Source organism: Rattus norvegicus, chromosome 5, assembly GCF_036323735.1.
Source record: "Rattus norvegicus strain BN/NHsdMcwi chromosome 5, GRCr8, whole genome shotgun sequence".
In the NCBI taxonomy this organism is placed as follows: domain Eukaryota; kingdom Metazoa; phylum Chordata; class Mammalia; order Rodentia; family Muridae; genus Rattus; species Rattus norvegicus.
The window spans coordinates 159,030,701-159,057,748 of NC_086023.1; the positions used below are offsets into that span (position 1 = coordinate 159,030,701).

Sequence of the window (27,048 nt, forward strand, 5' to 3'; positions counted from 1 at the left end):
ACGTCTATGCCAACCTCCAGGCCCTGTGGTTTGGTTCCTGCCCACTTAGAAGGGGCTCTGCCTGCTGATTAGGGCTGTGGCCTTGAGAGCTGGTGAATAGGATTCCATGGAGCAGCCTCATCTAACCCCAGGAGTCCTGGAATTCGGAAAACTCACCCCTTTGAGAAAGGAAGGTGGGGCGGTACAGGAAAACCAGAGAGACAGGAAGAGAAGACCCCACCTACCGCTGCTAGCTACAGCCCAAATCCAATAGTTCTTACCTCAAACGTTAAGGTTTCCCCCCCCCCCACAATTATTTATTTACTTATTTTGTGGTTAGTGGATCACGTGGCTCTCAACCACGAACTCTGTAGAAGGTGGTGAACAGTGTCATTCTAAATGTCAAAGGTCAGACATTTGTTTTGCAGCACTCCGCCTAATAGCTCAGAAGTCTACCCCTTAAAAGTTTATGCGTGTGCGCACGCATGCGTGCAGTTGCCCATAAACTCATGCAGGCACGCAGATGGTGGTGAGCTGCCACGGGGGCACTGGGAACTGTTAAATTTCAAACCCAGAGGTGGCTGGGGTGCCTATTTAACATATCAAAGGAGACCCGGATGCCAGGTTCTCCCAGCATCCCTCAGTACCTGTTACAAGGTATGGCTGGCATGCCTCGCCCTCTACCTTCTGACCTCTGCAGCCCACGGTTGGGCTGCCCTCCCCCAGACGATTTTCCCTATAAAATCCAGGCGTTTTGGTTGCTTATCTTCTCTTGGACTTTTGGTCTCCCGGTAGCTGTACTTGGTTCCTCCGTCTCTCCCTCCCCCTCCCCCTCCCCCTCCCCCTCCCCCACATGACTCAAGGTCAAGACTACTCAGGGCTCTCCCAGATGAGTCTGCCTCTGGCTATAAACCTTCTCCTCCACTATACCTAGGGGCAGTCATGGCCTTTCCATTTTTCTTTCTTTTTTAAGATTTATTTATTATATATAAGTTCATTGTTACTGAATTCAGACAGGTCAGAAGAGAGCATCAGATCCCATTACAGATAGTTGTGAGCCACCATGCAGTAACCACCAAACCATCAATCCAGCCCCAGCCCTCTTCTCTCTCTCTCTCTCTCTCTCTCTCTCTCTCTCTCTCTCTCTCTCTCTCTCTCTCCCAGAAACCAAGCTCAAGTCCTCTGCAAGAGCAGTAATGGTTCTTAAACGGCTTAGCTCTCCAGCCTTTTTTTTTATCCCATTTAAAATGAAAAATTAGCTAAACTGGCCTTAAGCTCTACCTTGCTGGGTGTGGTGGCATATACATTTAATCCTAGCACTCAGAGGCAGAGGCAGGCGGAACTCTGTGAGTTCAGGACAACCAGGGCTATGTAGAGAGATCTTGTCGCAAAACAAATGATGATAATGAAGAAATCTCTCTGAAGCCCCTCCCGCCCCGCCCCCAGCCTCAGCCTCCTGTGGTTGGGACCACAGGTGAGCTTCACCACACCTGGCTCAAGAATCTGGTTTATTGCACGCCTTTAGTCCCAGGACAGAGGCAGGCAGATCTCTGAGTTTGAAGCTAGCCTGGTCTACAGAGCAAGTTCTAAGACAGCCAGGGTTACACAGAGAAACCATGTCTTTGTTATGGGGTCCGCTTAGATGCAACACAACTCAAACACCTGCACGTGCAGGTAACAAAAATGTATTAAAAATCAAGCCAGTATTAATCCATCGGACCATAGAGCAGACCAGGGAGATGAACTGTGACCCCCACAGCCACCTCATGTGACACTCCCCCCAACCCACCCCAAACCAGAATGTTACAGAGGGGATTTTTTTTTAAAGATTTATTCATCATATATGAGTACACTGTAGCTGTCCTCAGACACCAGAAGAGGGCATCGGATCCCATCACAGATGGTTGTGAGCCACCACGTGGTTGCTGGGAATTGAACTCAGGACCTCTGGAAGAGCAGTCAGTGCTCTTAACTGCTGAGCCATCTCTCTAGCTCGTGTTACAGAGTTTTTAAGCTTGAAAACCACAAACATCGGTTGGAGATATGGCTCAGCGGTTAAGAGCACTGGCTGCTCTTCCAGAGGTCCTGAGTTCAATTCCCAGCAACCACATGGTGGCTCACAACCATCTGTAATGGGATCTGATGCCCTCTTCTGGTGTGTCTGAGGACAGCTACAGTGTACTTATATATAATAAATCAATCTTTTAAAAAAAAAAAAAAGAAAACCACAAACATCTGTACCAAGTCATAGTTACATTTTCCCACCAATCAGGACTTAGGGACAAGGGCTTCCTTACATGTTTTATCTCTGTCAACTGATACAGAATGTAGGATTTTACAGTCCAACCAATCAAATCCATTTGTTCTTTTTAGGGTTAGGAACGGTCATTATGTTCTAGAACTGGCATGCCATTATGTTTTGGGGAACAGACGATAAATAACAGAAGCTGGTCGGCTACTGGGTAGTCCTCAGCTCCCTTAGGGCCTGGGAACCACAACTTAGTTTCACCTTATCATTTAAATGGAGTACAAAGGGGTTGGGGATTTAGCTCAGTGGTAGAGCACTTGCCTAGCAAGCGCAAGGCCCTGGGTTCGGTCCTCAGCTCCAAAAAAAAAAAAACAAACAAAAAAAAAAAACAAAAAAAACCAAAAAACAAAAAAAAAATGGAGTACAAGAACAAAGATGCAGTATTTAAGACAAGCTTCCTTTGCTTGTTCCCAACATTTTTTTTAATTTAGTTTTTATTAATTATGTATACATCACCACACAGCTTTCTGCCTGCAGGTATGCATGAGGGCCACTAGAGGGCACCAGATCCCATTACAGATGGTTGTTAGCCACCATGTGGCTGCTGGGCATTGAACTCAGGACCTCTGGGAGAGCACTCAGTGCTCTTAACCACTGAGCCATCTCTCCAGTCCCCGGCAGCTTGAAAAAAAAATTAAAAAACCAATTAACAAAAAAGAAATCTTATGGGGTTGGGGATTTAGCTCAGTGGTAGAGCGCTTGCCTAGGAAGCGCAAGGCCCTGGGTCCCCAGCTCCGAAAAAAAAGAAAAGAAAAAAAAAAAAAAGAAATCTTGCTCCTTCAAGCAGAGAAGAAATGGAGGAAGAACAATAAGAATCAGAAGTTTTTCGTTCTTCTCTCCTTCGGGAGGGTAAGAGGGAGGGAAGGCAGTCTGAGTGGTCTCTCACACAATTATGGCTGTAAAGCAAGATCTTATTTCAGCCTTCAAAATTTCGATGCTGGGTCTATTGTCATAAGCTTACCATATTAGTACCCACAAACAGTTTCTTCGGTTAGCATTTTTGTAGCAGGAAGTGTGTGTTTTTAGGACACTAGTAACTTTTTCCTAACACCTGTATAAAGTAATTTACTATACTACTACTTGCAATTCCAGGGCGGTAATTACTGACTGTTTTGGTCTCCGTGAGCACGTACATGCAGGTAGGCAGACATTCACTTAAAAGATAGTTGTCTTTTAAAGTTGCAGTGTTTTTTTCAAAGTAGGCTTTGCTCTTCAGTGAAGCCAGACACGGTCACCCAGTCCTTTTCATTCCAACACTTAGTCAGAAGCAGGTAGTTCCGTGAGTTTGAGGGCAAACCTGGTCTACAATTGAGTCCCAGGAAAGCCAGAGCTATACAGAGAAATCCTGTCTCAAAAGACAGACTTAAGAGCAACAAAGTTATCACCATTCCAGAGTTCCAGTACAGATAGATACTGATGGAACCCTGTGAGTTTCAGGTCAGCCTGGTTTACACAGTAAGGACTCAGAACAACTTGGGAGAATCCATTCTCACCTTGCACTATATGGGTCCTGGAATTGAATTTAGGTCACCATGCTTCCTGGCAAGTCCCTTTACCAGCTGAGCTATCTCACCAGCTCCACAAAAGCTTTTCCATAGTTTTATAGTTGTCTTTTGTAATAGGTTAATTAAAAATTAAATCATGCACAGGAGAGATGGCTCAGTGGTTAAGAGCACCGACTGCTCTCCCAGAGGTCCTGAGTTAAATTCTCAGCAACCACATGGTGGCTCACAACCATCTGTAATAGGATCTGGTGTGTCTAAGACAGCTACTGTTTATTCATATACATTAAATAAACAAACAAAAAAAAGAATCAGAATTTTTTTTTCTCTGTTTCGACAGCTTGGTAGCTCAGGATAGCCTCCTTGCATTCACGCCCTGGCCTCTGCCTTCTACCTGTTGAGATATCTTCTCAGGTGTGGTCATGTCCAGACTTTTCCTCTTCAAAGTGACTGTGCCCACGCCCTGTAGGTTTCTGCTGGTTTAACTGGTAAGGGCTCATTCATTTGTTTTAACCTGTTCTATAAGATGTCTCCTCCTTGGTTAGACACAGTGCTGGCTTCAAAGGATGTCCTAGAACCTTCTTCTCTCCTTATAGACCTAGATGAAACTGAAGGGTGTCAGATGGACGGGTCTCATGGAATTAGCAGCCCCTTGCAAAGTTCTGCCCTCAAAGGGAGAAGGGACAGCGTCTACTGACAAGGTGGTGGTATTGGTGGTGGGGATCTCATTGAGTTAGGGACTCGGGACACAACAGATCCATCTGTTCCACTCAGCCATCTCTATTCCCAGTTCCTAAGCATAACTCTTTCCATATCCACCTACCCAGCCACCATGTGAATATGAGCCACACCACAAATCCATAGCGTGCAGAGTCAGAGAGCTGCCTGTTTCCTAACTCCAGTGCTGGGATTAGAGGTGTGCACCACACTCAGCTAAGTCTTTGTTCTTTGAAAGTTTTCAGTGAAATTATAAATTATAAAATTTCGGTGAAATTATCTTCAGTCCTGGCATAATGGATTAAATACAAAAACCACCCCAGCTGCCACCCCTGATCTTCTTAGGTACTTACTGTGTCACTTCCTCAGTGGAAACCGGAGCCTGGGTCCTCAGGCTTAACACTGACCTACATCTTTAGTTCTAAACTAACTTCCAACCTTCGGGACAGGGTCTCTCACTGAAGCCTGAGGTTTTGATAGGATAGGTTGACTGGCCAGTAAATTCCCGAGATTACAGGCATGCACCACTCTTAACTTTTATTATTATTATTATTATTATTATTATTATTATTATCATCATCATCATCATCATCATCATCATCATCATCACCATCATCATTATTCATTTATTTATTTAATGTTTACTTAAATTTTATGAGCATTTTGCCTCCGTGTAAGTATGTGCACCATATGCATGTCTACTTTCTGCAAATACCAGAAGGCATCAGATCTCTTGAAATTGGAGTCACCAATGTGGATTCTGGGAATTGAAGTCAAATCCTCTGCCAGAGCAAAAGTGTTCTTAACCTCTGAGCTATCGCTCCTGCCAGCCCCTGCCTTTTAATGTGGTGTTCAAGATAGAGCTTGGGTTTTCATGCTTGTATAGCATGCAAGCACTTGGACCCCTGAGTCATTTACCCAGTCCAAGTTGCTGGGTTTGATCCCCAGTACTGCAAAAAAAAAAAAAATATTTTCCAAACCATAACGGGAGTCACAAGTAGGTCCACATCACGGCTTTGTCACAAAGATGTGCGGCTAATCCTTTTTGCACCTAAGTTTTCACTCCTTCAAAAGAGAAGAGAAATAACTCGGTTGTATGGTGTGAGGAAGGAGACAACGAACTGTAAAGAGCTTAACACAGCGTCTGGTGCACGGTAAGTGCCGCTGCAGATCTATTTGAAGCGGGAAACCAAGGGTTAAAATGGGTACAATTCCAGAAGTACACTAACGAACTTTTGGCTGGCGAGGCGCATGCGCCGGCCGGCGGCCGCGCACCTCGGACGAGCGCTGCGCCAGCGACGGAAGTCGCAGCCGGGAAGCCAGCGAGGTCCGTTCCGCCCGACTCTAACATGGCGGCGCCCTTTGTCTACTGTGAAGCGCTGCCCCCGGCCTTCTCGCGGCCGTGATGCACCTCCATCTGTGGTGGGGTTCGGGACATGGCAGGTGAGACCGGGACGGCGCTGGCGGCCCGGGAGTCCCGGGAGTCGGGACCGAGGCGGCGGGGGCCGGGGCCGCGGGACGCCCGGACGGTTGTGTGGGGGAGGGGAGGCCCGGGCGGAGGGCGCCGCGGGGCCGGGAGCGGCGGGAGCGGCCGGGAGGGGTGGCCATGCACCCGCGCGGCCGACGGGGCGCGAGTCGCCTCCGGGGCTGGGTGACACCCCGGCTGGTGGCATCTCCGCCCCCGCCGCCGGGCTGTCACCGCCCCCTGACCCCGCGCGCCGGCCGCGGTGGGTGGGCGTGCTGCGGCCGCGCGGGGGCGAAGTGCAGGGCGGCGTGGGGCTGGCGGGGGCGACCGGGATGTGTCTCAGACCGGGAGCCTCACTGACCCCCCGTAACAGACCGTTCATTCATTCACCGATCCATCCCTCCATCCCGCTTCCCTCGCTCTCCGCCCCTGACAGATCTGAGGACAGAGCGAGAGATGCCGGCGGATTGGGTCCCCGAGTGCGACTAGGGTTCTCAGCTCCAAGCGGAGACTCTCTCCACCTAAGTTGCCTCATCTTTAAAAGTAGGGGTTATAATAAAATCAGTCTTCTAAGATGTGCGATGAGTTACGTGATATATTGTCCAGGGCCTAGCATGCTTACAGTTAGAGCGAGAATGCGTGTGGAAAGTCCCTTGATGTTACTGTCATCAACGACATCACCATTCAGAGATCAGACTCACGCGGGAGAGAGAAACAAGCTTTTCAGATGTCACTGCGCTGTAGGAAGGGAGCCTAACTCGGGGACACCTTACACAGTTTAGGTGAATCCAGGGAGTCCCAGTGTCCCGGAAAGCTGAGCCTAAAGGGTCCTTAGGAGGAGTGAGGCAGCGTATCCTTAGGTGAAGGATGCTTGTGAGAATGTTCAAGCTCCTCTTCATCAGAGGTGGGTGGTAAGGTCAGCCGGCTCAGCCTAAGTCTTTAAGAAGTTGCAAACCTAGTTCAGCACTTTTAACTTTTAGGTTAATGGGAGGGCATTTAAGAAGCCGGTTTGTGGACTAGAAAGATCACAGGTTAAGGCAGGTTGAAGGAGTCACAAAGGAATGAGCCTGAAATCAGTTAAGAGATTACTAGATGCTGGGTAGTGGTGGTCCCGGCATTAGAGAGACAGAGACAGGTGAATCTCTGAGTTTGAGGCCAGCTTGAGCTACAGAGAGAGTTCCAGGTCAGCCAGGGCTACACAGAAAAACCCTGTCTCCATAAAACAAACGAGAGAGAGAGAGAGAGAGAGAGAGAGAGAGAGAGAGAGTGTGTGAGTGTTAGATATTGTGATTGTTAGACTAATTTAGGTGTAAGGGTGGCCTTGAGTAATTTTAAATTAGTTGCAGAGTGGGCGGGGATAATTTTGGAGGTAGAATTGATAAAACTTGGTGCTAACTTCAGTGAGAAGCCAGAGTCATCAAGTTTGTGCCGTTTCTTCTTCAAACTCTAGAGTGTGTGCAGATCAGAGGACAACTTGATTGCGTTCTCATCTACCATGTTGAGTCAGGGTCTCTGTCCTTCCTGCCGTGTAGTATACTAGGCTAACTTCCTGCTTCCACCTGGTTCTCCCATCTGCCTGGCAGCTCTCCCTGGGAGAGCTGAGGTCACAGATGTGCCCTACTGCATTGTGGGTTCTGGGGAATCGAACTCAGGTTGTCAGCTTGTACAGCAAGCCAAGCACTTTTACCTGCTAAGCCAAGGATTTAGTACTCCCTCTCCCCCAAGACAGGGTTTTTCTGTGTAGCTTGGCTGTCCTCCAACTTGGTTCGTAGACCAGGCTGGCTTTGAACTCACAGAGATCCACCTGCCTTTGTCTCCCAAGTGCTGGGATTAAAAGCGTGCCACTACACCCAGTGGGGAAGATTTAGCTTCAAGTGAGTGGGGAATGAGAAACAGTGAAGCGAAGCCTGAAGTGGTATACGTCTAGAATCCTAGCACTAGGGAGGCTAAGACAGAATTGTGGGTAGCTTACCATCTAGCTGGAGCCGTACTGCAAGTGCCAGGCTAGCCTGAACTGTAGTGTGAGGCCCTGCCTCAAAAGGCCAAAACTCCTCCAAAACCATTGAAGTGAGGTTCTGGCAGTGATCTTATGGCTGGCATCCAGCAGAGGTCATCTGGGTGGGGGGGATTTATTGGGGTGAGTATCCGTCTGGTGGGAAAGTCCATGCTGTGCTGAATGGGGCAGGGCTGTTCCAGAAGGAGCTGAGAGGAGCCTGGGTCCTCCTCATTCTCCCTGCTCCTCAGGCCCAGCTCAGTCTGTTCTACAGCAGGCCGGTAATCATTCATTTACCGTCCATCCGCTGAGGGCTTTTGCCCGGTTCCGTGCTAACCTCTGAACTTGCCTGATTGATGTGTGGAAGGAAGAGCTGACCCTAAAGGCTGAGCGGGCTCCCTCATGGTCTCACTGGGGCTTCTTCTCCGGTATCTTTGATTCAGGTGATGAGCTGGAGGAAGAGAGCCGAGCTGGAGTTCTACAGGCACACTGTCTGAGAAGAGAGCCCCCGGCTTTTTGGAGATCTGAGGTATGTATGTCTGTAACACCGGAGGAAGGAAGTTTGCTTCTAGACACTGTCCACACGTAGCATGGTTCAGATGTCTGTTCAGGACCTTTGTCTTTAAACCTATAATAAAGTCAGTTATGCTGCTGCACTTCTTTGTTACTCTGAATCCAGCACTTGGGGATACAGAGTCAGATGGATCTCTGAGTTCAAGGCCAGCGTGGTTTACAAAGCCAGTCCAGGACAGTCAGAGCTCGTTACATGACTACACTGAGAAACCATGTCTTCAAAAACCAATATATCTATATAGTGTTATTATGAAATTGTTGATAAAAACCTTGCTTTGTTTTTTGACTAGCATCTAAAGGTACTTGCTATGTCGCTCCGGCTCTGTCACTCAGGCTGGCTTTGAACGAACTCAAAGAGATCCTCCTGCCTCTGCTTCCTGAGTTCAGGATTATGGCTTGATCTACTTAGTTATTTTTGCCAGCAAAAACTAAAGTGAATTCTCAGGCATGCTTTTCCCCCTCTTTTCTCTCTCTTCTTTTTTGTCTTTGAGACAGTGTCTCTACCCATGGCTGTCTAGTCCTTCCCGGCTTCACAATCACAGAGGTCTGTTGGTGCTTCCCAGGGGCTGGGATTAAAGGCATACGTCACCACACTCGGCTTTTATCTTATTTTAATTAGGTGAGATCTAAAATTTTCCTACAGGGCAGAGGTGTGGCTCAGCCATAGTTCTAGCCTGTTGAAGGCCCTGGGTTCAAGTCTCCAGTGCTGCCAGTGAATGAGGAAACTGTTCCAGGAAGCCGCACCAGATTGGTGGCTAAAGTAAGAGCTATTTCTCTCCACCCCTCAGCAGCCTAGGAATACTCCTTCTAGAGCTGGCTGAGCAGGCCACTGTCCCGAGCTGCATCTGGAACAGGATCCTTTGCTTAAGCGCAGGCACCCATCTTAAAGCCCAGACTGGCTCCTTGTGGTTCTGCCATCACATCAAACTCCGTCTCTCAAAGGGAGAGAGAGAGCAGGGCGCCCAGGCTCGCCCGTGCTTCTGGTGCCATGCTAATGTGGTGCTGGAGAAGAGTCAGCCTGAGAGCCTGGTCCCAGCAGGACAGGGTCTGGAGTATGGGGCCGGCCATACCTTCGGGAGAGTCCAGTGAGTGGCTGAGTAGGCCGGTGTGTCCCCAGGCCACTGTGCGAGGGGTAGATTTGTGGTGCTTGGGCTGGAGTGTACAGGCTTGTCTAGGACTGAGGTATGCTCTATGCCCAGCGTGTATCGTGTATTAGGCACTGCCTGGTGCACGGTGCTCAGGGTGATTGGATTACAAAATCAGGGGTTCTTCTAGTCACACACAGTGGAAGAGGGGAACTGCCTGATGTCAGGACTGGGCTAAAGCCATGAAAGTTTAGACTGAATTAATGCTAACTGTCCCTTCAGTTAGGCAGGGACAGTGAGAACTCTGATGTGTGACTCTGTCTAGGGGGCCATTTGTGTCATGGTCAAGACAGTTTCCTATCTGTAAGTAGGGCTAAAAACCTGTCCTCGGGGTGTTTTGAGAACTGTATGGGGGGCTGGGGATTTAGCTCAGTGGTAGAGCGCTTGCCTAGGAAGCGCAAGGCCCTGGGTTCGGTCCCCAGCTCCGGAAAAAAAAGAACCAAAAAAAAAAAAAAAAAAAGAGAACTGTATGGGATCTACAGGGTGTCCTGTGGTTACTTACAGGTGTCTGCTGCCCCCTGCTGCCAGGTGCAGGGTGACTCAATCCTCAAGAGCCAGCCAGGATTGAAGGAGGAAAGCCCAGGCATCAAGGCTGGTTGCTGTCCCTCCCCTGGCAGACACCTCTTAGCTGAGTGGCACCTGGAAAGTTGGGACTGTGCTGTGCCTCTCTGTTTCTCCCAGGAGTCCCCAGCTTTCTAATCAGAGTTGTTAGTCTCTGGACCTTGGAGAACATACCAAACCCTGAAAAGTCTTGCTGGGTCTCTTAAGGAGAGAGTTTTTGGCATAATTCCTTCCATCTGGAAGGTTGTCTTAAACTCCCTTAGCTGGGTGGAGTCCCTCTGATTTTCTGGTGCTTCTAACCCAGAAGCTTGAGGGCAGAGGCAGGCCATTGTGCTGTGAATTTGAGGCCAGCCTGTTTTTCATAGCGAAGGAAGGAGGCAGATGGGGTTAGAAGTGAGGAATACTCCTCCTGTCTGCACAGTCCCGAGACCTGAGGCTCCGTCGGAAGGTTGGAGCTGAGGCTGGTCAGGTGCCTCATTGTCACAGCAAACCTGAAGGATCTGGCAGTGGGGTTGGCCCCCGACACCCATGCCCATCCACTCTCACAGTCACTCTCCCGCCCCTCGTGGAAGACTCTCACAGATGCCACATGCCACCCAGCTCAGAGGCCAGAGCTTGAAGAGGGCAGCAGGCCTGTGTCTCAGCCGGGGCTGACGGCCTCAGGACGCTCCAGCTTGCTGAGCCAGCTGCCCTTCATGCTTCCGAACACTACTTAGTTCTGGGGCTGGGAGCTGCTGATGGAGCTCCATGGCCAGTTTTATACACTTTAAAACTCAGTAGAGTACTGTTTTCTTCAACTCACTTTTTGGTTTGTTTTTAAGTCAGGGTAGCTCAGTAGCCCAAGTTTGCCCCAGACTGTAGCTCAGGCTGGCCCCAAAGGATGGTACTCCTCCTCCTGTCTTCCTAGTGGTAAGGGTGTCCACGTTGCTGCTGGACTGTGGTATGGCACGGTTGTACTTGCCTCTCTAAGATTACACTTTCTGACTTGCACTTTCCTGATTCTTAGAAATGCAGGAAGAGCCACGCTTACTTACACTGGAGGATCAGTCTCCTTCCAGTCTTTCTGAAACATCTGTTTACATCTTGTGTCCACTGTTCTTTTTATTTCAATTTATTTATTATATATAAGTAACTGTAGCTGTCTTCAGACACACCAGAAGAGGGCATCAGATCCCACGACAGATGGTTGTGAGCCACCATGTGGTTGCTGGGAATTGAACTCAGGACCTCTGGAAGAGCAGTCAGTGCTCCTAACCACTGAGCCATCTCTCCAGCCCGTGTCCACTGTTCTATTTGCTTGTCTTTTTAAAAAGTTTCTAAACTTCCCCGATGTGTGTGTGTGTGTGTGTGTGTGTGTGTGTGTGTGAAAGTGGATACATGCATGCCACAGAGCGTGTGATATTTAGAGGACAGCATTATGGAGCTGGTTTTCTCCTTTGACCCTTCCATGGCCTCTCCTTTGTTTGAACTCCGGTCCTCAGGGTGAGCTATCTTGCCAGGCAGTTTGGTTTCTTGATGTGTTTTGTGGACCCTAACCCACTCTCGACCCAGTTGACAGGCACTGCTCCTGGGCCACAGAGCCCATCTGTGGATATTGTGTTGTTTATCTTGGACACTGACCCTTTGCTATTTGACGTGGAACTGCATGGTTTTTGGCCTTTTCCTTTGGGATGCATGCCCTCCCTCCATGATAAAAGACCTTCTTTGTTTCTTTAGTTTTTAAGTTTCATGGATGCAGGTTCTGCCAGCATCTATATCTGTACCACGTGCATGCCTGGTGCCCACAGAGGTCAAGGCCATCAGACCCTGGAACTGGAGTTCCAGATGGTTGTGGACCACCGTGTGGGTGCTGGGAATTGAACTTGGGTCCTCTGCATTCCAGCCACCGAGATTCTATCCACAGATTCTATCCTCGGAGCCATCTCTCCAACTGGAAAAGAAAGCCTCAGTTTCCATGTAACTTCTCAGTCCTTTCTTTGGTGCTCGCACTTTCTGCTTAGGTAAGAGAACTTCCTTTTTTTTTTTTCTTTTTCTTTTTTTCAGAGTTGGGGACCGAACCCAGGGCCTTGCGCTTGCTAGGCAAGCGCTCTACCACTGAGCTAAATCCCCAACCCCATAAGAGAACTTCCTAATGGGTGTGGTGCCTTCTGTAATCTCAGCCCTGAATACTGGGAAGCCGAGGAGAGATCCTCCAGACCCACCTGCGACCTGGGCCAGGCGAGGGTAGGATTGGCTCCTCTCTTTTTAGTCTTTAAAGCTGTTCCTCGTCTGCCGAGTTTTGTTCTCAGGTATTCAGTACTTTCTTTTGAACATACCACTTTACTTTTAGTCTATTCATGGGGCCTATCCCTTCCTTCTTTCCTTCCTTTTTTCCTTTTTTTTTGAGGCAGGATTTCTTTGTTTAGCCCTGGCTATGAGTTTGGAGATTAGAGAGATCCCCCTGCCTCTGCCTCCCGACTGCTGGGATCAAAGGTGTGCATGGGCCACCACTGCCTGGCTCAGTTGTCTTTCTGGCCTCTGCCTCACAAATACAGGGGCCCCAGGTGTGCACCTCATCCCTGGCTGCCTTTGCTTTGTAATTGTTTTTTATTTAATTTTACGTGTGTGGTGGTTCCCCTGCATATGTGTCTGGGCACCATGTGTGTTCAGTGTCTATAGAGGTCAGAGGGCATTGGAGTTAAAGTTACAGTGGTGGTAGGCTGGCAGAGGGATGCCGATTACTGAACCTGGGTGGGTATGCTACAAGAGGGTAAGTGGTGGTGAGCTCCCCGTTGCCTCTCCAGGCCCTGGCTTCTTGTTGTATTTCTTTTTTTTTTTTTTTTTTTTTTTTTTGGTTCTTTTTTTGGAGCTGGGGACCGAACCCAGGGCCTTGCGCTTCCTAAGCAAGCGCTCTACCACTGAGCTAAATCCCCAACCCCTTCTTGTTGTATTTCTGAGGCAGGATTTCTTTGCATAGCCCTGGCTGTCCTTGAACTCACTCTGTAGTAGGCAGGTGTCCAGGGAGCTGCTTGCCTCCCAAGTACTGGGATTAAAGGCATCACCACTCTGGCTTCTGGATTTTGGTTTTTGAGGCAGGATTTTGCTGCAGAGACCAGACTGTCCTTGAACTCTACTCCTGCCTCAGTGTGCCAAGCATTGGCATGGCACGTGTACGTCACCACGGCCTGGAACTGTTGTTAATCCTAAGACAATATAAAGTTAAAACAGTCTGCTGAGTGCCAGCACCTCATTCTGTCCCTCCCACTCTGCCCTCCACTCCCTCCCTTTTTTCCTAGCTAGTCCTTACGTTCATGCCCCTCTCCCCTCCCCTCTTTTAACCCAGTGAGTTTAATTAAGGTTGCTTAGAGAAACATGGGTGAGGGGTTATTTACAGGAGCACGGACCCTTCTTTCCTTCCCCTAGGAACCCTAGTGTCTTAGGATCTTCAGAGGGACAGCCTCACCCTCCTCAGGCTCATACATCCCTTCTGGGTCAGTGTCCCCGTCCCCCCCCCCCCCCCCCCCCCCCGTGAGGTTTGGAAGGTGGTACAGGTGCCCCAATTATGGCTGACTGACTTTTCTCACTTGGACAAATTCTGAGTTGCTGGTTGCTGCTGCCCACTTCCAAAGAAACTTTTCTGATGGCAGCAATGATCTCCGAGCACTGACAAGTATTTAGAAGGGGATTTCATGGCCACGTCTAATACACTTAGTAAGGCAGCAACAACAGCTTCTCTCCAACCTCTCCAGCCACAAACTTCTGATTTACAGTACCAAACATGAATTCCCTTCTGGGAAGCATCCCAAGTCATTCAGGAAGCTTTTGGTTACCCCATCACAGACTCGACACCGTCATGGCAGTGGGCTCTTCTCGTTGCTCAGTGAGTGGTGTATTCCGTAGGGATGTGCTGAGCATGGCTGACACTGACTGTTCTGCCCCAGTAGTCTCCTAGCACCTTCTGACACCATGAGGGCTAGCCGGCAGGGAGGAGGCTTCTGTCTCACAGCCAGCTTGATTTCCTATCCTGCAGACCAAGCGTGTGGGGGAGGGGCGGGGCGGAGGGGGAATACCATTCAGCTCTAGTCTTCTTTCTCTGTGGATGGCCATGCTGTGTTTTTTTCTCAGTGAAGCCTCTTTGCTTGTGCAAGTCATGTGATTTTAGAAAGGAGGTGGTGGCACTGCTGTAAAGTCTGAAGCACTGAAGCCTGCCTGGTGTTGCATCTGGTAGAAGTGACCCCCTGGGTAGTGGGCTTCCCCTGGTCTCCGGGTCTGTCGCTGCTCCAGCATGGTTTTAAGTATCGTAGTATCATGATGCTGGAGCCCAACAGCAGCTCTAGGAAGTAGAAGCCTCCACTGTTATCCTGATTTACAGAAAGGAACAGAGGTTAGCGATGTGTGTACTTTGAGGGTTAGCCGGATGTGAACTGCTGCCCAAGGACCAGCTCTTTAATTACAAGCCCTGAGCTGTGACTCCAGCAATGGCAGATTCCTTTCACAATATCAGGGTTTCACCTGTGCCTGACACTGTGCGTCTACTGCGCTAGGGGATCCTCTTCAGGGATTTCTGCTCCCAGAATCTTTCTGAGTAACACATTCTTTGTAAAAAATTTTGTAATTTTTCCATTTCCCATATGAAATGCATCTTTTTTTTCTGTTGAGACGTTTTTAGTCACCAGGTCTTATAGAAAGTAGGAAATGGTTTTTGGTGTTATTTTGACACAGAGCCTCACAGGATAGCTCAGGGTGGCCTTGCACTAGCAGCAATCTTCTGTACTGTGCCTCATGATGCTCAGATTTTAGAGGTGTATTCTACACCAGCCTTGTGGTTCCAGCCCCGAGAAGTGGTACACACCCTTATGATGGGAAAGTTCTCTGACTGAGCAAATGACCGGCCCAGGACACCCTCTTCCTCTTTAATTTTTAAGGGTATTATCAGTGGTAACACAGAAAGGGTTCGGGCAACAACCGTTCCCATGAACGTGCCTTTACTGTTTTTTTTTTTTTTTTCCCTCATGTGCCCTGCAGGATGTGGGTGTCTCTGCAGAGTGCGATTCAGTCACACTGTGACTCAGCATTGAAGTCCTCGGGCCTGTGCTGAGTTCAGGCCTTGAGCCCCTCGACACCCTGTTCTGTGGTGTTGAGCCAGACAGAGACTGAGCAGTCCAGTTGACAGGGGCTATTAACAGTTTCTCAGGTTCCAGCGGTTCAGTTGAGAATTTAGTTTTGTCATGTCAGCTTTCTTTATAAGGCAGGGCCTCTTGTAGCCCAGGCTTGCCTCAGACTCTGTAGCTGAGGATTTTGGGTGTGTACTGACACTCGGGGTTTGTACATTGCTGGGGATTGAACCCAGAGCTTTGTGTATGCTACAGAAGCACGCTGCCGGCCGGCCGAGACATCTCCAGTCACCAGTTGGCGAGCCTCTGACCTGCTGGCTGTTCTTGGCCTATGGAGGATAAGCTGCCCCAGCTTGGCTGTCATGGCCCAGTCTGTCCCTCCACATTCATGTCCTGCCACTCTCCCCTTGTTCTTTCCTAAAAAAAAAAAAAAATACATTCATGTGTTTATTTTGTGTGTGTATGTGTGTGTGCGTGTACAGGTGGGGTTCAGAGGATAATTGTCAGGAGTTGGTTCTGTCCTGCCATGTGAATTGTGGAGGTGAAACTCAGGTCATCAGGCTGGTAGAAGTCCGCTTAGCCCCCAAGCCATACGCTGACCTGTTTTATTCACTGTCTCCTCCTTTAGTGCTGTCTCCTCCTTTAGTGCTGTCTCCTTGTCTGTAGCTGGTCTGAAGAGTCTGTGATTTCCCACAGGCTCTTGTTTCTCCTCTTCTCAGGGAATGGTGTCACCATGCCAGCCTCTCATGATAGAACTTGTGTGCCCTCCTCTGCTCCCCCTAACCACTTCTCCCCTTTACAGCCCACTTCTGCTGCAACAGCTAATTATGACAGCTCCAGCATATGCTGTTGTTTGTTTTTTTGAGACAGGGTTTCTCTGTGTAGCCCTGATTGTCCTGTAGATCCGTCTGTAGACCAGGATGGCCTTGAACTCAGAACTCAAGAGATAGCCCTACCTCTGCCTCCCGAGTGCTAGGATTAAAGACGTGTGCCATTACCCTCCGACCCAACATATGCTCTTAATTGGAGCACTGCTGCCTCCGGGAGCACTGAGTCTATGACCCTCTCTGCAGTGGCTGCTGGTCTTCCTGCTTTCCTGCTGTCCTGTAGCTGCTGACTTTCAGAGTATTGCAATTCTGTCTTCAATTCTCCCAAGGCTTTTTTAAAAAGTGTGTTTAAAAGAATCGTGGGTGTAGCTTAATGGGTAAAATGCTCACCGTGCACAAAGCTTTGAAAGAAAGGGCATTGCCATCTGCCTGTGACTCTGGAGTGGGTCCTGGGTCCTGGGTTTGAAGTGACACAGCTTCCTCCTACACCTTCTTCCAGGTCTTTGTTTACATTCTCCCTCCTCAGAGAGGCCCTTCCCATTCCCTCTGACTATCAGATAGTTCTACCTGACTCTGCACAGCACTTGATAGCCATGTTACATGTGGTATTGGTAGTTAACCTTCTTCCTTGGGAGACTCAAAGCCATAGTGCTTCCCCTCAGGTGCATACAGAGAGGAGCATGGAGCCTCCTGCTCATTTCTCTGTGCCTCTGAGCTGCTGGGTGACCGGGTGTCATAACTACAGGCGTTAGGGAGCTGATCTGCCCTACGGATCTTTCCCCATCCAGGTTGGTGGAATTGTTTCTCAAATGCTTATCTTGCTCTGAGTGTGCCCTGCGTTGCTGTAATAGCACATGGGGCAGTCTATATCAGGATGCTGGTTTCTGTTTGTGAGATGGGAAGACTAGGAGGCCAAGGCCATCCTTGGCTCTATCACAAGTTCAAAGATAGCTTGAACTTCTATATTTTTGATTGTGAGCCTAGCCTTTAACGGGTGAGCCATCTCTCCAAGCCCCAGCCTGAACTCATGTGACGGTGTCTCAAGAAGTAAAAGTGAACAGAAGGGGCCAGCACCTGCTCTGGACCTTCCTTTGCTCTTCTCGATGGCTGTGAGGGTGAGTGAGAACCTCAGTAGGCAGCCTGCCCTGCTGGCCCACAGCTGCAGCCCCAGCACCCAGGAGGTGAGGAGGAGGGCTGTGAGTTCGAGGTCAGTCTGTGCTGCACAGTGAGTCCAAGGCTGGTCTGTGTTGCCTCAAGGAAGAAAAGGAATTTGCTTGTTCTAATTATAGAAAACACTGTGGATTCAGGACTGGTGAACCTACATTAGGTCAAGGTAGCACTGCCAGTAGAGGGTGAAGTGTCAGACACTGGAGTTCCAAGCAGGCCTGGATGTTTTTATAAAGATCTGTGTTTACAAGAGGAGACTGGGAGCAGCTCAGGGGCCAGACACTTGTCACCCTGGGTTTGACCCTAGCATTTGCTGAAGGATTATCTTTCTAGATAGATCGTGCGTGCGTGCGTGTGTGTGTGCATGCGTGTGTGCATGCGTGCGCATGTATATAATGAGAAAATAACAATGGAGGAAACAGTCTCCATACAAGGCGAGCATTGCTGGGCCAGGAGCACTGTGGTAGCAGGCCGGAGTGCTGATAGTTATTTCTCTGCCAGGTTATACATGAAGAGACAAGTTGGTAATGGGGTTGGGTGCATAGCTTTCAATCTCCCAGGGATGGCCTTTATGAACTTCTATTTCCTTGGCCTGAGTGTATATATGTCTGTTGAGCCACTTGTCTTTCGGGATCAGGAAAGGTGAGCTCTTTTTGGTGACCTCTCTGTGGAAGCTGGAACTAGCCAGCCCACTGGGGAGCCATGAAGCAGGTGTGTGCACAAGGGAGGTTGCTTTCTGTGCCGTGATGGGGCCCAACCCCTCATGCTAGTCAGGGCTTGCCAGTGACTTGGCTCCTGTTTCCGTGTTTGACAGGCCGTGTGGCTTTGGGAGGGAGCAATGCAGCTCCGTCTCCCTGGTGCTTCAGGCAGGCATTGGCTCAGGTTAACAGTACAGGCAGGCTGTAAAGTGCTCTGTTTAGCATGCCCTCCTTTGCCTCAGCACCACCGCTGGGATTGTGTTGTAGGCATTTTCCAGATTGTGTTTAGAAGGGATGGTGGGTTATGGGTAAGTCTAGTCACCCAGAGTGCCCAAGTAAAAGGATGTAGGGATGTGTGATACAGGGCCTTATAAAGAGTCACTTAGAATATATCTCTCTGCTTCCTGCTAACACATGGCTGTTGGGTGCTAAGGGCACCCCCCTCCTCCCTACCTCCCATTTGAGTTGGTGTGATTAATCTTGTAAAGAATGTGTGAGCCTGGGGTTGGGGATTTAGCTCAGTGGTAGAGCGCTTGCCTAGCAAGCACAAGGCCTGGGTGCAAGGCCTGGGTTCGGTCCCCAGCTCCGGGGGGAAAAAAAAAAAAGAATGTTTGAGCCCTTGCTCCACTGGAGATGCCCTGGCCCCTTGGCAGCCAGGGGCAGACCCTGGATTCAGGTCTGGAGGAATTCTTCCTGGTCCTTGTATCTCTGAGGCAGCAACAGGAAAGCTGTGGCTGAAAGTGCAGGTGAGCATGGCGTGCTGTTTTGGCTGCCCAACCCACTAGATGCCATTTCTTCATTGTCGGAGGAACTTGTCAGGTTGAGCAGAGTGGATCTTAACCCCAAAACAGTTGAACTGAGGAGTGTGTATGTCCAGCTCTCATGGGTTCCACCCATATGTTCCTTTGTCACTGAGCCCCATGGCCCTCCCCTCCCCCAGGGTCTTGGGAGGCTGAGCTGAGAGGGAGGTTCTTTGCATGGGCCTTGTGCCGTGACTGGCACTTATGCTGTTTTTTGTTTGTTTTATTTAAAACCTTAGACTTGCTGCGTGTGATGGCAAATGCCTTTAATCTAGCAGCACTTGGGAGGCAGAGGCAGGCAGGCCTCTGAGCTCTAAGCTAGTCAGGGCTATACAGTGAGACCCTGTCTCAATAAAAAGAAAAAGAAGAAAGAAATCCAGATGCCCACGAATGGAGCCCATGGTGGTCCAGGAAGGAGACGGTCATACAGGCGCCTCACAGGGCTCTAAGATGCCTCTGAGGGTTCCACTTACTGAGTTGGGGTGCTTTGCTACAAAGTGAGGGCTGCAAAACACAGGGAAAGAATGAAGACAGGGTCATGGTGGATCAGGAAAGAGGTGAGCATCCTGGACAAAGGAAGGAGGCTGGGGCTCCACCAAGACCCTCAGGTTCCGTGCCTGCACTAGTCAGTCACTCAGGACCTCGTAAACTATATGCAGGATGTTGGCTTCCTGTCTGCACTCAGGAAGTGGCTCGCTGGCTGTGGAGCCCACAGCTTCTCCATCTCTGAAGACATCACTGGGACCACTCTGCCGTGGGCTGTCCTCATCTGCTCTGTGCCTTGGCTGTGCTCCTGGGTGTTTAACCCCAGGCCTGGGCCTGCGTCTCAGTGCCTTATACTCTGAACAACAACTTTTGAGATTCTCCCTCTCATCCTTCCAGAGTTTGCTCTTTGTGGAGTTAGAGCAGTGGTTCTTGCCCTGTGGATCATGAAGTCTTTAAGGCCTGATGACTCTGACAGGGGCCACCTAAAACAATTTGAAAACAGATATTGGCATTAGGAGTCATAACAGCAAGACAATTACAGTTACGGAGAAGTAGTGACGGCCATAATGTGATTATAGTCAGGGTTAGCACAGCAGGAAGAGCTGTATTAAAGAGGTGCAGCCTCAGCACGGTGGAGAGCCACTGGCTTAGAGAAGGTGCCCAGTGGCTTTGCTGGGGATGTCCTGTGCCTACCTCTTGCTTCAGGCTGCCTCTTAGCTATAGATGGTGGCACTGCCAGGCCCAAAAACAATGTCCCTGCTTGGACCTGGTCTCCAGTCTAAACTTGCAGTTGTCCTGATATCACTGCTGCGCTCCCCATTAGAGGCTTCCCCTTAGAACAGCACGTACATCTCCCCATGTTTTCTTGCTGTGTGAGACAGTGACTCAGCCTGGCTTGGAACTTATCATCCTCCTGCATCAGCTTCCTGAGTGTTGAGATTGCAGGCACAGAAGTTTCTAGAAACCACATGAAAGTAACTGCCTGAACTAGTGTGAGGGGCATGACTTCTGTGCTCTCCTCAGATGGTCACTGCAGCTCCAGGCTGCAGGCCAGTGACAGCCTGGGATGGTGACGTCAGGAGCAGCCAGTACTGCTGCACCGGGGCACAGTGCCCAGGTCACTTTCCTGCTTCGGGGGGCAGCCTGGCTGTGGAGTGGCTGGCTGTTACTGGGTTTGGAGCCAACACCTGCTCTACGCACTTGGCCTCATATACTGCCAGGTTTTATTTTGAAATGTTGGGAAACAAGTTTTTTCTGTAAAGAAAAACCATTGCTTCCCTAAAAGATTGCCGATCTTGAGAAGATTCTGCAGTGGGGCTGGGCTGCTTGAGTATTTTATCTCATTTCTCTGTCTGTATGGTTCATGACTGAGGACCTACCCAGGCCATCTCTGAGCCCTTGGGACAGCCATGGGATTTCCCAGCATTAAGGGAGGCCCTTATCCCTGCAGCCGACCAGGCCGCTCATGGGTCAGGGTGGGAGACTCACCACTCAGATGTGCGGAGGCAGCAGACTTTACCCACTTCAGGTCGCGCCTTGCACCTGAGAGGGAGGGCGGAGCTGAGCAAGGGTGGGTGGGAAAGGCCTGGAGGGAGAGACAGCAGGATCCCCACCTAAAGAACCCAGCCACTGTGTGCGCAGGGACCTGCCCAGGGCCTGTGGGAGCCGTGACGATGGAAGAGCCGCCCCGCACTTAGCGCCTTTTATTCTGACAGTGTGTGTTCTTGGATAACCATGGTCAGTTGTTCTGTGAGACAGACAGCACAACTTATTGACTTCATTTGTTTGCTGTCTTGACTCCTTAGCCTATTACCTAGTGTGTATTCTGCTGTGGGGGCAAGATATGGGGCTGTCCTGATGCTTTGTGCTATAGGGAACTTGCCTTGTTGAGTAAGCTTTGGGAGGGACTGAGCTGCCTTGGCTTGCAGTAAGTGTCTGGTGTCATCTGCCCTTCTGTGGTAGAAATGCCTCTCCAGTGTTTAATTCTCTCTGTCTCCTCTGGGAGCCTTACCTGGGCTTGCTTGGCAGTCGGCAGTGAGTTGGGCTGGCGTCCTTTCGTGGTGCTGACAGAAGGCTCTGGCTTTCTGCAGCCATGGACTTCCCCCAGCACAGCCAGCGTGTCTTGGAGCAGCTGAACCAGCAGCGGCAAATGGGCCTCCTCTGTGACTGCACCTTTGTGGTGGACGGCGTTGACTTCAAAGCTCACAAGGCGGTGCTGGCAGCCTGCAGCGAGTACTTCAAGATGCTCTTTGTGGACCAGAAGGATGTGGTGCACCTGGACATCAGTAATGCGGCAGGTACCCTGTTGGGGCCAGGGCCTCATCATGCAAGGCCCTTCCAGGCCAGTGCTAGCAGGCCATGTCCCACCTGAGTTTGAGCTCTGACCCTGTAGGTACCAAGTTTCTCCCACCCACTTTTCAGAACCTCTTCTGACTAGACATGGAGTGGACGAGGGGCGGGGGTGGAGGGACAGATTCACCGTATGCTAGGGCACAGAGAGAGTAGGACCAGCCTTGTTAGCAGGGACAGAGCAAGGCAGGCCCTAGACCTTCCTGATTCCTCTCTGTGGCCGTGTCAGTCCTGGAGGTGACAGCCAGGCTACATAAAGAATGAGGAGTTAACTGGGGCACAGGCTTGAGATGGGTCTGGAATTGAGGAAGGACGAACCAGCCCTCTCACCTGTTTCTGAGATGGTCGGGTAAGGATAGTTTCCCATTCTATAGATGTGAAACAGACACATAAGGGTCAGATGGCTGAGGGTTTGGTAGACCAGGTGACAAGGTCCGAAGACCACATTGTCAGAAGTGGGGAGGACCCAGTCCTCCTGTGTATCTTTGTAGAAGCTCTCCCCAACCCAGCAGACAGGTGGTGAAAATCTGATTTCACACCAGCAGGCCCTGGAGTGGGTCTGTGACAGCTGTCCTGTCCTTGACAGGCCTGGGGCAGGTGCTGGAGTTCATGTACACTGCTAAACTGCACCTTAGCCCTGAGAACGTGGATGATGTTCTGGCTGTGGCCAGCTTCCTCCAGATGCAGGACATTATCACAGCCTGCCACACCCTGAAGTCCCTCGCTGAGCCCACCAGCACCACTGGGGAGAGTGCAGACGCCTCGGCCGAGGAAGGTGAGGTCATTGGCAGGCCGTTCCTGAAAATGGCTTCTGGAGCCCCTGCCTCAGTCTGGCTCATCTCACTGGGTCTCAGATTCCTCATATACCTTGCCTTCGTTGTGGGGGTGTTGGTAAGGCATGGCTAGCACTTCTGGAAAGGGTCCCCCATGCCCGCCCCTTTCTAATTTTGGGCAGCAGAGGGCAGGAGTCACACATGGGCACTCGATGCCCAGAGTCTTTTGTGGCTGCCCTTTCAGAAGCTCTCTTGGTGTCCTTAGGTGTCCTCAGAAGCCCATAGAATCCTATCATGGGTCAGGTCAAGGGTCATCTCCCCTGCTGAGCACCAGCCCACGCCCAGTGTCTACTGCCGTCTTGTGCTGTGGAGGCTGCAGGGCTGTGAAATGAGTGTTGTGGGCTGAGGCGTCCCCTGAACAAACTAGTGAAGTACCTAGAAGTCCTGAGGGGGACTCAGAAGCCACCTCACCCTTCTGGCGGGTTGACACTTGATGAAAAAACAAGTCTGTTGTGTTCTGTCTCCAGGAGGAGACAAGCGAGCCAAAGAAGAGAAGGCTGCCGCCACCGTGCTGAGCAGGCTGGACCAAGCAAGAAGCAGTTCATCCGCAGGCCCAGGCAGAGAGCTCAAAGAGGAGTGGGGTGGTCAGGCAGAGAGTGCATCCAGGGGTGAGTTGTGACGGGCTGGCTGCCTGAAAGGCGGGGCGGTGGTTCTGCCCATCACCTGTGCAGCCTGGGCCCCAGGACAGTAAAGGCCTGTGGCTGGGAGGTGGGTGGCAGCGCTCTTGGTAAGTTTCTGGCTTGTGTCTAGCTCAGACAGCTTGTTCTGCAGGGTTTGTTCCAGCCATGGAAGAGACCCATTTGACCTCTGCACAGAGTCCCAATCCAGCCTCCCATCCCTCCTCAGGCGCAGAACAGACGGAGAAGGCCGACGCGCCCCGGGAGCCTCCACCTGTGGAGCTCAAGCCGGACCCCACGAGCAGCATGGCTGCTGCAGAAGCGGAAGCCTTATCAGAGAGCTCAGAGCAAGGTGCCCCTCCCCCAGCCAGGGGCTCCTCTCCACAGCCTCCTGGGTCACATCTGTCTCTGTTCTGCCTGGACCCGACCTCACATCATCTTTTCTCTCTTGGCTCTTGAGCTGTCCCCATGCGTGTTCCCATCCCCGTCCCCGCCTCGTTTCCCGCCATTAGTCTGGAAGATCCTGACACAGCCCTAGAGCTTCCTGCTCGGCCCTGGGCTGGACATGTGCTGTGCCATGCTGTCCAGAGTACTTGGTTTGCTGAAAATGCCCACACGCACGTGCCCAGAATGGTGCATTTTCTGAGTCGCTAATACCTGTGTTACAGATCCTGAAGGCACTGTCACCTACAGAAGTTGGGGGGACTTCGACCACATCCTCAGTTCCTGCTCTTTTCTGTGCAGAAATGGAAGTGGAACCAGCCAGCAAAGGAGAAGAGGGCCAAGAGGAAGAGGGCCCAGGGCCTGCCACGGTCAAGGAAGAGGGCGTTCACCTGGAGAACGGGGAGCCTCCTGAGGAGAATGAAGAGTCTGCGGGCACAGACTCTGGGCACGAGCTTGGCATGGAGGGCCAGAACCTGCGCTCGGGCACCTACGGGGACCGCACTGAGTCCAAGGCTTATGGCTCCATCATCCACAAGTGCGAGGTGCGGGGGCCGTGGGCGGTGCCAGCCCTGTGCCTCCGGGGTCTCTGCAGCCCCTTACGCACTTCTTCCTGCTGCGCCTGCAGGACTGCGGGAAGGAGTTCACGCACACAGGGAACTTCAAACGGCACATCCGCATCCACACGGGTGAGAAGCCATTCTCCTGTCGGGAGTGCAGCAAGGCTTTCTCGGACCCCGCAGCCTGCAAGGCTCACGAGAAGACACACAGGTACCCACCCTGCGTCCCCGAGACTGGGCACCTGTTGGGAACCCTGCGAGCACCCCTTCCTATGGCCTAGCACCTTCTGACCCACAGCCCGTTGAAACCCTATGGGTGCGAGGAGTGCGGCAAGAGCTACAGGCTCATCAGCCTGCTGAACCTGCACAAGAAGAGGCACTCGGGGGAGGCGCGCTACCGCTGCGGGGACTGCGGCAAGCTCTTCACCACTTCCGGCAACCTCAAGCGCCACCAGCTGGTACACAGTGGCCAGAAACCCTACCAGTGCGACTACTGTGGCCGTTCATTCTCCGACCCCACGTCCAAGATGCGCCACCTGGAGACCCATGACACTGACAAGGAGCACAAGTGCCCTCACTGTGACAAGAAGTTCAACCAGGTGTGCGCCCTCCTGAGCCGGCAGCGCAGGCTCCTCATAGCGCCCCAGGGTCGGTACACAGCAGCCACTGTGTAGGACAGGCACCCTCGGATGGTACTCTGGAGGGCTGTGGTTGGTTTCCCGTCTAGGGCTGGAACCTGAGCTTCCTTCAAAGATGGAGCTCTGCCCCTTGGAGAAACCAGGAAGCCCAGTATTCCCTGGCCTACGGGGTTGGGGAGAAGCCAGGTTCCAAGGGGACCCTTCTGAGCCCCTGTCTGGGTGCAGGTGGGGAACCTGAAGGCCCACTTGAAGATCCACATTGCTGACGGCCCTCTCAAGTGCCGGGAGTGCGGGAAGCAATTCACCACCTCAGGTAGGCCCAGCGCCCCTGGTTCCCCAGGCCTTGCCCCGAGGCCCTCCCAGTGAAGCACGCTAGTCTTGCCTTTCATCTCCGAAGGGAACCTCAAGCGGCACCTGCGGATCCACAGCGGGGAGAAGCCGTATGTATGCACCCACTGTCAGCGGCAGTTTGCTGACCCAGGCGCGCTGCAGCGGCACGTACGGATCCACACGGGTGGGTGAGGAGGCCCTGTGTGGGCTGTGGAAGGGGCACAGGGAGCCGAGCGGGTCCTAGTGCGGTGTGCCTCTGCCCCAGGTGAGAAGCCGTGTCAGTGCGTGATATGTGGCAAGGCCTTCACCCAAGCCAGCTCCCTCATCGCCCACGTACGCCAGCACACGGGGGAGAAGCCCTATGTCTGTGAACGCTGTGGCAAGAGGTAGTAGCCTGCCCCCACCCCAGGGAGCATGAGGCCAAATCTCAGTCTGTGTCCCAGAGTGGTGGGGACCCTCAAATCCCTCCACACTGAAGCTCCCGTGGGTCACCACGAGCCTTATTTGTGGCCTTGTAGATTTGTCCAGTCAAGCCAGTTGGCCAATCACATTCGTCACCATGACAACATCCGCCCACACAAGTGCAGCGTGTGTAGCAAGGCCTTCGTGAATGTGGGGGACCTGTCCAAGCACATTATCATCCACACTGGTGAGCGCACACTGCCCACCTGAGTGCTCCTTCCCAGCCCATTCTGGAGGACCAGGGGTGGGGGGGTGGGGGTTGGAGGTAGCCTTGCTTAACAGGTAGCCTTGAGGTACAAATGACTCCACCTGCCTTCCAGGAGGGGGGTGCGGTGCGTTCACCCCGGTGGCTGCCTCAGAGTTTCTTTCTAGGAAAGCTGGGTGCTGGGAGGCTGGGAGGCAGCAGGATAGAGGGAGGCCTGCAGGCCGCAGGATGGTAACTTGCCTCCCCGCCAGGAGAGAAGCCTTACTTATGTGACAAGTGTGGCCGTGGTTTCAACCGGGTAGACAACCTGCGTTCTCACGTAAAGACCGTGCATCAGGGCAAGGCGGGCATCAAGATCCTGGAGCCAGAAGAGGGTGGTGAGGTCAGCGTGGTCACTGTGGACGACATGGTCACACTGGCCACTGAGGCACTGGCAGCGACAGCGGTCACTCAGCTCACAGGTGTGCACTGTGGGCAGGGCGGCAGAGGGCAGCTACAGAAGCTTGCCTCGGTGGCAGCAATGGGGTAGGTCCCTGTGGCTTGTGCCTCAGGCCCTGCTGACTCTGCCCACAGTGGTACCAGTCGGGGCCGCAGTGACAGCTGATGAGACGGAGGTTCTCAAAGCTGAGATCAGCAAAGCTGTCAAGCAAGTGCAGGAAGAAGGTGAGAGGGGCAGTCTGGGGCATGAAGGCCAGTGGACCCCAGGTCCTTCCTGTCCTGACCACAGCCCACCTCCACAGATCCCAACACCCACATCCTGTATGCGTGTGATTCCTGTGGGGACAAGTTCCTGGATGCCAATAGCCTGGCCCAGCACGTTCGGATCCACACAGCACAGGCACTGGTCATGTTCCAGACGGATGCGGACTTCTACCAGCAGTACGGGCCAGGTGGCGCGTGGCCAGCCGGGCAGATGCTGCAGGCTGGAGAGCTGGTCTTCCGTCCTAGGGATGGGACTGAGGGCCAGCCCACACTGGCAGAAACTCCACCCACAGCTCCTGATTGCCTACCACCTGCCGAGTAAGCAGGTGGCCCTCTGACTGTTTATTTAAGGATGGGTGGCACCCCAGGACTCGAATTCCGGTGCTCCTGCCCCATTCCCTAGAGAGAATAAATTTGATTATTTTCTAATGTCGCCTGTGGTCCCTATGTCACCAGTGGGGAGTTGGGGGTGGGGAACGGGTGCCTATACAGCTGACAGTTTAATAGTAACTCGGGGACCATGCTTCCTGGGATGGCCCGCTGTCCCTCGTGGGAAGTGGACCCCATACTGTACAAGTTATTTAGGGTGTGGGCGGC

At 51.7% G+C, this 27,048-nt stretch overlaps 1 protein-coding gene across 9 annotated transcripts; it reads left to right on the forward strand.

The window, feature by feature from the left end:
* The first annotated feature begins 5,781 nt into the window (after window positions 1-5,781).
* On the forward strand, window positions 5,782-26,880 carry Zbtb17 (zinc finger and BTB domain containing 17). 9 transcript variants are annotated; one of them, XM_063287818.1, is made up of 19 exons: window positions 5,812-5,949; window positions 8,408-8,493; window positions 9,033-9,081; window positions 9,181-9,297; window positions 12,147-12,243; window positions 21,405-21,611; window positions 22,250-22,438; window positions 22,964-23,104; window positions 23,343-23,465; window positions 23,858-24,099; window positions 24,183-24,325; window positions 24,413-24,713; window positions 24,978-25,065; window positions 25,150-25,266; window positions 25,348-25,468; window positions 25,601-25,731; window positions 26,001-26,210; window positions 26,323-26,412; window positions 26,490-26,880. In XM_063287818.1, the coding sequence occupies exons 6-19, from the start codon at window positions 21,407-21,409 to the stop codon at window positions 26,771-26,773; spliced, it is 2,385 nt and encodes a 794-aa protein (XP_063143888.1). In that variant the 5' UTR covers window positions 5,812-5,949; window positions 8,408-8,493; window positions 9,033-9,081; window positions 9,181-9,297; window positions 12,147-12,243; window positions 21,405-21,406; the 3' UTR covers window positions 26,774-26,880. The 9 variants fall into 9 exon arrangements, with proteins under 9 accessions (NP_001012105.1, XP_063143888.1, XP_063143885.1 ...); XM_063287815.1 differs by lacking the exon at window positions 9,181-9,297 and having other exon boundaries at window positions 9,033-9,156; window positions 23,268-23,465; XM_063287819.1 differs by lacking the exon at window positions 9,181-9,297 and having other exon boundaries at window positions 9,033-9,156.
* The last annotated feature ends 168 nt before the right edge of the window (window positions 26,881-27,048 follow it).

Excerpts from the sequence above, each read along its gene's own strand:
- Zbtb17 (XM_063287815.1), top strand. The coding sequence starts at position 21,407 with ATGGACTTCCCCCAGCACAGCCAGCGTGTCTTGGAGCAGCTGAACCAG. Across the intron at positions 24,100-24,182 it reads CCATCATCCACAAGTGCGAG|GACTGCGGGAAGGAGTTCAC; the intron begins GTGCGGGGGCCG and ends CTGCGCCTGCAG. Across the intron at positions 26,211-26,322 it reads AGCGGTCACTCAGCTCACAG|TGGTACCAGTCGGGGCCGCA; the intron begins GTGTGCACTGTG and ends CTCTGCCCACAG.